We start from the raw sequence: 10,539 nt of genomic DNA, 5'->3' as shown, positions 1-10,539 counted from the left end.
TTTTATGAGTGTATTTAAATGGAATAACTGTTTATTCAGCCTGTGGAAATTTCAATATCTACCCAGAGTTATCGTTCCCGCTTTGCTCCATTTGAAGCGCAACGAAGTACGCCCTCTGGTGAGAAATCGAATGAATGATATGGAATTTTAAATTTAATACATTTTTTTAGTCACCGGAAGAGTCTGTTACGTAATAAAGTCAGACAGGTCACAAAAACAAGCATACTAAGTTCGAATGTTGTTGCATTCTATTAACTACCGGTATATCATTTCCAACAAGGAATGGGAAAGAAAACGGTCAATCATGGAACATTATAATTCTCCAAGTTGTCGTACACTACAGAGTTTTGAACATCTACCGTATAAAGCCTTTAAAAAGAAGGGGGTTATATAGTATTAAAAAAAGTAGGTGGTTGTATATAGTACGATAATGGATTATAGCACTATATATACAATCCCTTGTGTAAACCTTCCTTGTTGATAGATCGATCAATCGGATTAGTTCTGTAAATGCTATAAATAGATTTAACCGTGCTGTTCAACAGAGCGACTGCCCGGCGTTCCCAATAACTGAGGTACCTGCAACCAAACTTTGGCCAGCTTTCGCAAACTTCGCTCTGCTAAAGACGCCTCTGATGTAAGTAATGATTTATTTATCAAACCTGTATACACAAATACAGGTAAATGTAATCAGACATAACGTACATAGTGACATTTACTGTAATATGTTGTACTGATTGCATATGCATGCTATTTAGCCGAATAATTTGACGGGTCATCGAATTTTACATGTAATGGCACATGTATATAGGCTTTGTCATCTTCGAAGATCAGGGCTTGCATGCATTGTACGCGTATGATCTGACTTACGGTATCGATTCATTGACCTTTGATAAAACATGCGCGGATCTAAAGGAGGGGGTTTTAATAAAATTTCGGATCTCCGTAAAAAATCAGACAACATCTGTATTAAAATTGAATGAATTATAAATCTTGAGCAATCCTTTTCAATTAATTTTCTATTATATCAAGAGTAACTGTTTATAAATTTACTCATGAATGTTTTGCCAAAAAATTAGTCATTATCTGTTAGACGCCGGACTTTGTATTGCCCATGCGGGATGCATAGATCGTGTAGAAACATTACCATGTATATAGATTGATTTTGATTATGCAGGTTTTAGTTTATTTTTCTGAGCATTCAAAATAGATATATCTTTATCTATATAACAATTTTACGTAAGTTTCAAACTTGCATGGCTGATGTACATACATGTATGTAACTTTGAATATGGCTACTAAGTTAGCTTAAGATGTGGAAATTAATCTTTATCTATAGTATATCCGGATGTTAGGCCAGAATAAATTGTTTAGAGCAGTTCAAAGCAGGTTTAAGTATTGGAACTGCATGATTACATATTCATGTAAATACTTTTCCCATACGATCGACTTGCACGATTCATGTATATGTAATTGTGGAAATGGTAAATAAATCTACCTCATGATAAATACCTTGATCTTGATTGTTAAGGTTCCTATAAATAGCAAATACCGGGGGTGGGGGACTTAAAATAATGAAAAAACGTCTATTGTATGTACACTGTATACAATTTATCATTGATTGTAGTGGTTTCTTTTCACTTCCAGGGGAAAACATTAGGTAAATGACCTTTTTCCTGAGTAATAGTTGCCAACATTTTTTTTTGAAACATTAGAAAACAATTCCAATAAATTTTACAATAAGATTAAGATTTTCTTAATAGTGGAAATGAATCATCTCCTTGAAAATAAAATACAATTTATGAATTACAAGGCATCATGGATGGGGTCCCCATCCCTGTTAAGCATATGATGTTATTTCCTTGACAATTAGTCTATGTTTTAAAAAGTTGAAAAATACTCTCCTTGAATTATACATGTTTCATAAGGATGTTTTGGATTAAATATATTCTATTCAGATTTCGTCTCTCTGGAAATATTGAAATTAATTAAAGTGTTTCTTTTTTGTATGTCAAAGAAACATTTTCATGAAATCAGTACATTTTACTGCTGTTATATGTATTACAATAGAATATAATGATCTCTTAATACATGACGCAATATAGGAAATTGCCATGAGCAAGGAGAAGGCGCCACCAAGCTTTGCAAAAAGGAAAGAAGTGAGCACGTCAGATATTGATGACGTCACACCAGAGCGGACGTTCTCATTGATGAGCTACAATGTTTTGGCTGACTGCCATATACAGCCAACGACGTACCCCTATAGAGACCCCGCCCATCTACACATCGATACTCGCCATAAAAGTCTTCTAGAAGAACTTCGGTATTCCAATTGTGACGTAATATGTTTACAGGAAGTAGGACCCAGATACTACCAAGATACACTAAATCCGGAAATGCAAAAGTAACATATATATCATAGCAACCTATTTAATCATTGTTGATCTATTCCATACACCTTTTTCTCAAGATGTAAACTCAGGTTTCATTGTCTTCATGTCTTTTACATGTATTTCTTGTCTTGTTTTATTCCCGCGGACTCAGCGGGACTGATTATGTTCCATTTTTTCTGTAATGCTTGCAATCTTTACATTTGAATGAAACGCTAAAAAAAAATGCATTTCGTAGCGTGAAAAATATTCGCAAATCCTGATTATTTCATGATTTGTAAACATAAGATAAAAAAAATATAATGTATGGCCCAGTGGTTATTGTTCGATAAGATAGATATGCTATTAGATATGAAGTATTTTTATGAAGTTAATGCATTGTTAGGAGAGAAAAACTGCTCAATGCTAGATTTTTATGTAAGTTCTTTTTAATAGATTGGGGTATGATGGAGTCTATTCCAAAAGAACATTTGACAAGAATGACGAAGGATGTGCCACATTTTACAACACGTCTAAGTTTACTCTTAAGGATAATGTTGCTTACAGACTCGGAGAAATTGCGTTTAAGGTGCATACATATATTTACTAACGTCATCTGAAATCTGTTTCACACAGTCATCTAAACATGTGAACAAACGACATAATTATTGTGGAATCATTTTTATTCGTGGAGGGCAGTGATCATGGGTAGCCAAAATTTTCCAGGTTTGGGACGTAAATTCGTTGGTAGGAGTTCAGAAAACTTTAATTTTTATAAATATTAAACATATGCTTGTATGTATATACGTTCGTTGAGAAACATGTACGATCTCGGGTAAGGGTTACCAAAGAACGCTACGACAATTTTCTCTTATGAACATTCCACAGTATACCTTTTAAGTTTAACGAATTAATAGTTTTGTTATTAACTTGAAATATTTGAATGGATATGTACGTTATTCTTCTTCCTATATTGAAGTGTTTCTATATTTTTTTTTCAAACACTAGCTTTTATCGGACGACCAAGAGGAAACAAACCACTTCTCTCGTTATATCGACCGATGTGATGTCGCCTTACTCAGTTTGCTTGAACATGTGACTTCCGGTAGAACCGTTGTCGTCTGCAACACGCACCTCGTGTGGGAAAGTGCTCACATTTCGGATGTGCGCTGTATTCAGGTTAGAATATTTGACAAGGAAGCACCCTTAGAATCCTAGGCAAATCTTGCGCAATTTTCCTCATAAGTTACTTAAATTTAAGAACCATACCCGGTTTTTAAAAAAAAGAAGGTTTTCCGCTTCTTTTAAGGCATTTTGTTGCTTGGTAGCCATACGAGAATTTCAACGAAAACACACAGGCAGTAACATAACAATTCTGTGTGGAGATTTCAACACAGAACCATGTGAGGCAGCATACGAACTCATTGTGAGCGGTAACATTGTGGACGAAAACAAGAAGAAAATTCAAGCAGAAAACCATATCAAGGTTTGGAAGGTTTTTTCCTTTTCCCAATAATGACAACAAAATTATGCTTTTTTAAAAAAAATTTCAAAACGTAAAAACATTGTTAAGACTCAGTGACCATATAGGATATTTACTTGTTCATGTTTTATTATCTCCATGATAAAGATGGCCACCCTCCAGAAACTTTTAAATGGATTGGAAGGCGATGATCTAATTTTCAAGAGTGCATATAAGACAATATTGGTACAGTATTAGTATTACATATTTGTAGTTGTATTTCTACCATTCAAACTCTCTGGATATATGGAATTCAATGGTTACTTGTCTGTGAGCAACCTGACTGCGCAATGTGGCAAACTAACAGATATATTACAATTCATACGAAAACTTAAATCAACAATTATATATAGTCCCTAAACCAAAATATTTCATTTAATGCATTCCCACTGCCAAGTATCCAAAAAGGATTTGATTCAAGATGATAAAAGTTGCAGTTGTTACATATAAATATTATTCTCAACCTCTCTTTTGCTTTAGTTAATGCTAATTTTTGATAACTGATAAAATGCCGTTTTGCTTTAAAGGGACCTGGACACGATTTGACCTTAAAAATTTCAAAAATTTATATTTTTTATGTCTAGAATTGTTAATATAGATGTTTTCCATGCTTTGACAAAATTTGAAAGTCAAATATTGAGTTACAAGCGAATTACAGAGGTTAGAATTCTTTGTTTTGTAAACAAAGCTCGTGTCATGTTAATGTTTACATATTTGTTGTATTGGTATAAGTTTCAATCTTATATTGCTGTTTTGTTTGATGAACTTATTATTAAATTTATGAACCCATTAAGTCAGTCTATCTTGTTTCCACAAGTTATTTTGATAAAGAAATGGTCATTTCTTTACTTTACAGTATTTGTAAACAAATATAAAACTCGAGCTTTGTTTAGATAACAATTTCTTACCTCTCTATCTCGCTTGTAACACGACTTCTAACATTCAAACTTGGGTGAATCATTCAAAATAGAAAAGCAAACTAAACTAAAACCAGGTCCCTTTAATGAATAAGAGATATATAATTTTACATTTAGTTACAAAAACCGACATCATTCATCTTTATTTATTTTTTGCATAATGTGGATTAGGAATTATCATATTATAGAACTATCAATTATATAACTAAAGTTTTGATGAAAAAAAACCAGCTCGTTATTAAACGCTTTATCATAAGACGCTTATTAAAAAAAAACCACATCAAGAATTTCTTTCGAAAATCAGCATTTAGATGATAATACACTGCTGTAATATATTTTAGGGAGATGAACCTAGGATAACCAATCTGGACGCAGATTTCTGTTGTTGTTTGGACTACATATTTTATAAGGGTCCACCGGATAGCTCTCAGAGACACGGTTTCGGCGTCATTTCAGTTTTGGACTTTCTTTCAGAAGAAGAAATGAGATTAAATTTGCCACCGAGCGAAGTCTTTCCTTCCGACCATTTGCCATTAATAGCTACGTTTTCAATATGAATAAAACATATCCATTTAGTTTGGTTTTTTTTTTATTAAAAAAAGACCTAAATACAATTTCTACTCATACAAACAATGATGCTGACCACTAAAACACTTTTAGAACATAGAACAAACCTTACTCAAGAGGTTACCAGAAAACACGACAGACGATTTGCTATGATGTACATGAAAACAGGGTTATTTTTGCCCCGTGTGTTTTAGCCTTTCTACATTTTGCCTCTACTTCAAATCGCCCAAACACAGTTTTGTAATGGATACTCATTCTAATTAGTACAGTAATTTAAAAAAAATTGAATTCGTCAGTCTTAAATTCGTCCGCTGACAACGAAGGCGGTAGGGGATGGGATAAAACGGGGACGAATATTTTTCTGTATTCGGTATGTTATTCAGGCAGTCCATTATAGATTAAGTTATTCAAGCTACTGTATTGCTGTATGCTCACTATCGGGCACTGATCCACAGACCTGTTCACTCAGGTTTGAATATATCGGTCAGTTTCTTAAGTATAACTTCGTTTTGTTCCTCCTCTGACCATCCGAAATATTCAATGCACCACCATATGTTTTTCAGTTCGTCTGGAAGCCTTTCAAGAGGAAATCCATCTTTTATCAAAACAACAATGTATCCTTGAAATTGGTTGTGAACAGCATGGGTAATTGCTGTTCGAACCTCAATGGAAGATTGTCCAATGTCCAAAAAACTCTCACTTACGACAAACAATACTTTCCTGCACTCGTTGATACGATTTACAATCCCTTCTAATATAGTACGGCCTCCATAAATATCTTCATCCAGGCATGGTTTTACGTTCAAACTTTCTAATATTGGGTAAAGTGTTTTTGTGACCCACAAATAGTCCAGGTCACTATATGATACATAAACATCATACAGAAAATTGTTGTCAGGTTTGCGTAAAGGTATACCTTTCCATTTGTTTTTTAGCCTTAGAATTACGTATTCTAAATGGACACGGTATTTTTTAATGGCAACAGTGATGGCAAATGTTAACATTGTCAAAACTAGCAATACAGCAGAAAATGTAAGCCATTCCTTTGACTGACAATCTAGTTCGAATTTTCGCCATGTTTGGTCTTCAAATAATTCAACAATAGGATTTTTACTCTCTATACAGAGAACGTTGAAACGATCAGGAAACATGTGCTGACGATCTTTCATCCATTTCAAAGACTGAATGTTAAAGCATTCGCAAGAAATCGGATTTCCTTCTAGATAAATTGATAAATTTTTCATTGCATTAAATAGGTTTTGATCATTCTCGGAGAATTTTGAAATCAAGTTGTACCGGGCAGAGAGTATGCATAACCCTTCTAAATCCATTAGAGAATTTGGTAGGACAGAAAGCATGTTGTTGTCAAGATAGATTTCCTTTAAAGATTTCTTTTGGTCTCTAAATAGACACCTCGGTAAAGAAGTCAAACTGTTCTTCGAAATATCAAGTTTTGTTAGGCATTTCAGATTTTTAAACAAACCTTCGGAAATCAAATTGTTTTGAAAATTAAGGCGAACGTTTACCGCATACAATTGTCGAAGATTCCTTACGCCTTGAAATATTTCAGAATTGATATTTTCAAAACTATTTTCAGATAAATCGAGTGTTTCTAAGGACGGAATTTCTAAAATCCAAGACACGAGGGGGGCATTGGTGTTCTGTAAATAAAATTTTAACAAGTTTTTGGCTTTTACTTTAACAAACGGTCCCCTTTTTATTGCATTGTGAACATAATTTTCAGAAAGGTCAAGCACTTCTAGTGTATTTGGTAAAGTTATAGTAATAGAACGATATTTCTGTTGTGATGCATTGTAAGGACTGTACATTAATTCTCCTCGACGGTCATTACAACACTGGTTGAATCCTCGAATCCTTGGAAAAGTTAAGAGAGAAATATCCGATGTAGAATCTATAAAAACTATTCTATTGTAACTTAAATCAAAGTATTCTAAACAATTCCATAACTTGGTATTGTATATATTTCTCTTAATACCATAAATGCCATTATGATGTAACGTGAGATTACTAACGCATATGTTTATGAGATACTCTGTTGACCAATCATCGAAGATAATCAGTTCACTTCGGCTAACATCTCTGGTATGTGTTATGGAAATATTATTTATTTCACGATGCTGTAAGCATTTTAGGGATCGAAGGACAATAGAAAGGTTGCATTTTCCGCCAAAATTTAAAATGACGTCATCAGTAATGTAAGGAAATGAGCAAAATAGATCTTCAGTGACGTCACGGTTCACATGACCAAAGAAACTCATATCAATGCTATAGATTGGGGAAAGTCTGAGTCCGTAAAACGAACTATTGGTCAAGCTAAAACTGCCGATACAATTAAATTCAAGTTTTGATAAACTTTTAAGTTCTTCAAATAGTTTTGTGAACGAAAAATTTCTAAAAACGTCAATTTTCAAAACTTGCAATGAATGAAGCTTGGACATTGAGATATCTGGGTAACCTTGGTAATGAAAATTATTCTGATCTATTCGCAGAATTGTGAGTTTAGAAATAGCAGAGAACGCATCGGTATCAATTTTATCTTTTTCAAGATTAGAGCTAGAAAGGTCTAAGCTGCATAAATTTGACAAATCATGAAATGCCAGATTTCCAATCTCAGTAATATCATTGTGATGGAGAATTACTGAAGTCACGTTGGAATAGGAAGCTATCTGGTCAAATGTATCCTCTGTCACAGAAGAAAATCGATTGTAGGAGAGATCCAAAGCAACATTCTGATTCTTTAGCTCCGGAGGAAACGCTGTTGGCAATCTGTTAAAACCTGATCCACTACAGTTCCAAAGTAGTCCTGCGTTTCCGCATTCATCAACGTATGGTGAAATTGTACAGTTTTGTGAGAGAATGACAGAAACTCTCCCTGTTAAAAGATATTGGAAAAAAATTATGTAACAATAGAATTCTCAGTTTTGTAATTATAACAGTTTGATTCCACTAAACTGCATGATTAATAAGATAATCATGATGATATTAATTTTTGTTGAATACCAGATTTTATTCTGTTCCCGTTGTCTAAGATGTGATATTTGCATATGTATATATGAACTCTTCGACGTTAGATTGTGTGTAAAGGGTGAGTGTGTATGCACTTTGATGGCATATTTTAATCGACTGACAAATATATAAATGCACGCTTATGGTAAATCAAATGTTAACTGAGTTGTTTTATTCTAATACTATGACCAGTCAAGATTCTCATCTATATAATGACGTCATTAGATAAATCTAAAGACCTATGTTCGACGCTCACACAGAGGTATTTTTGCAGGAAAAAGTCAAGTAATAACCTTTTTAAGCATCCAGCTACCATGGCACAGTAATTTAGATTTTAATTCATATGCGAGTATTTTACTTTTTACTTTCACTGTTGGCGCATGACGCTAACAGCATTCAGTTCATGATATATCTATTTACAAGACAAAATTGAACACACACATGCATATTTACGTGGTTAAAGATATTGTTAAATGGATTTAAGAAATAAGTGTCTGAAATATGGTATTATTTAATCATTTGACTAGTATCTTGCGCAGTTGATTTACACAAAATACAAAATAGATTTGATCAAGATTTTTCTTCAAATTAAGAATATTATTCGATAGAATATATCTAGCTTAATATGATACTTTTTGATAAAAAAATATATATTGTATGATAGATATTGTTCATTTACTTACAAACCAAAAGTTGACAGACAAATTGTTTCCTATGCTTCATAGTGCTCATTACATTATCTAACTCCAAATCTGGATAATAAAAAAACAACGTAAAAATTAATAGAATATGGACATTTTTGTATATAATGACAGTATAAACTATAGAATCCAAATGGTTTTGATTTTATTTTATTAGTTATCGAGAGCACACTTTTGATTACTGACCAAAAATGTAATCGCCATAATAATTGTAAAACTAAAATGTTAGCCATACATTTTTCAGATCTAATTTTATTTAATTTAAGGTCAGTTACTGTGTAACTTAATTCTTTTGTTTAAATTTGCAAAAAAAAAACCCCAACAAAATGTGTATTCATTTTAACTGAATAGAAAATAGACATCGCCGTCCAGACTACATGATTATCTTTCTGCCCAATTAAGACTAGATATGTACACATAATAAATCCAATACTCTACGATAACGAAAAGCAGAGGTATACCATTAATTTAATTTAGTTTATTCATTAGATTGTCTTTTTTCAAGCATTAGTCTGGTCGAAGATCGTCATTGTTTTACGAGAAAGATCTTTTTAACATTTTGTATACATTGAAGGTATGCTTCAAATACATTTTATTTTTCAATTTTGTATTTAACAAAAGGCAAGTTTACGACAACAACATATAATTATACCCCTTTGATCGTGTGATTGCAAAAAATAATAATGAAAAAGTTACAAGATGAGCAGCCAATTCGTTTTAAACCCTCCTAATAAAATCATTTAAAGGATTGTTAAAATATCCATCATACTTACAGGTTTACTATAATCTAGACGGTATGCCTTTGTGAAGTTAAAAAATGAAAAACTCGGAAATGATTAGGCAACGTCATAGAGATCCAGTATCAAACGGCTTTGACTAACCCATGATGCATATTTCTTCACTAACTTTCCTCCTTGGGTAGTTCCCCAATAGGAAGTTATTGGCTAAATAGTAATTCAGGAATTCATTATAAAATCATTTTTTTTTATTAATTATGCATTAAATTCAACAATTTTATTATTGTAATTTTCTGGGTTTTTTCTTTTTACAGATCTAGTGATTCTTGTACAGTTCACAAAATATAGAATTTCCTTCTAAAAATTCATTTCATTTCATTGCATTATAGGAATACAACTTTGATATTAAATATTTCCTTTTTCTTTTTGAAACCTCGGTTTGTAATATGTTTAAACCGTACTTAATAAAACAAACCAGGAAACAAATGATATCGCAATTAAGCAGTATCTTTTTGTAGTAGTTGAGAAGAACGTAATTATCCAGAAACGCTGTCACCCATTTTGGTCTTTGAGATAGTTTCTTTGTACGTCTTGATATCGACTTCATTGCACACGTTATCCAATACATCCCGATGGAATCTTGCGACCTCAATGATAAATTATGTCATTGTTTTCGAAGCCTAAATCATTCAACATTAA

At 32.7% G+C, this 10,539-nt stretch overlaps 2 protein-coding genes across 2 annotated transcripts; one reads left to right on the top strand and one right to left on the bottom strand.

Annotated features, from left to right (window-relative positions):
• The first annotated feature begins 187 nt into the window (after positions 1-187).
• Positions 188-5,392, top strand: LOC105324718 (uncharacterized). The gene is made up of 7 exons (XM_011423872.4): positions 188-637; positions 2,106-2,404; positions 2,826-2,958; positions 3,378-3,548; positions 3,679-3,855; positions 4,000-4,077; positions 5,150-5,392. Exons 2-7 carry the CDS (start codon positions 2,115-2,117, stop codon positions 5,363-5,365), a joined length of 1,065 nt encoding a protein of 354 aa, XP_011422174.2. The 5' UTR covers positions 188-637; positions 2,106-2,114; the 3' UTR covers positions 5,366-5,392.
• Positions 5,393-5,396: 4 nt separating this feature from the next.
• On the bottom strand, positions 5,397-10,009 carry LOC105324717 (toll-like receptor 2). Its single transcript, XM_066072195.1, has 3 exons — positions 9,877-10,009; positions 9,086-9,154; positions 5,397-8,268 (listed from the first exon to the last, which is right to left on the bottom strand). Exons 2-3 carry the CDS (start codon positions 9,132-9,134, stop codon positions 5,837-5,839), a joined length of 2,481 nt encoding a protein of 826 aa, XP_065928267.1. The 5' UTR covers positions 9,135-9,154; positions 9,877-10,009; the 3' UTR covers positions 5,397-5,836.
• Positions 10,010-10,539: the final 530 nt, after the last annotated feature.

The sequence above is a fragment of the Magallana gigas genome, chromosome 9 (genome assembly GCF_963853765.1).
Source record: "Magallana gigas chromosome 9, xbMagGiga1.1, whole genome shotgun sequence".
NCBI classification, from domain to species: domain Eukaryota; kingdom Metazoa; phylum Mollusca; class Bivalvia; order Ostreida; family Ostreidae; genus Magallana; species Magallana gigas.
This window is presented reverse-complemented; position numbering and strand designations above follow the sequence as displayed.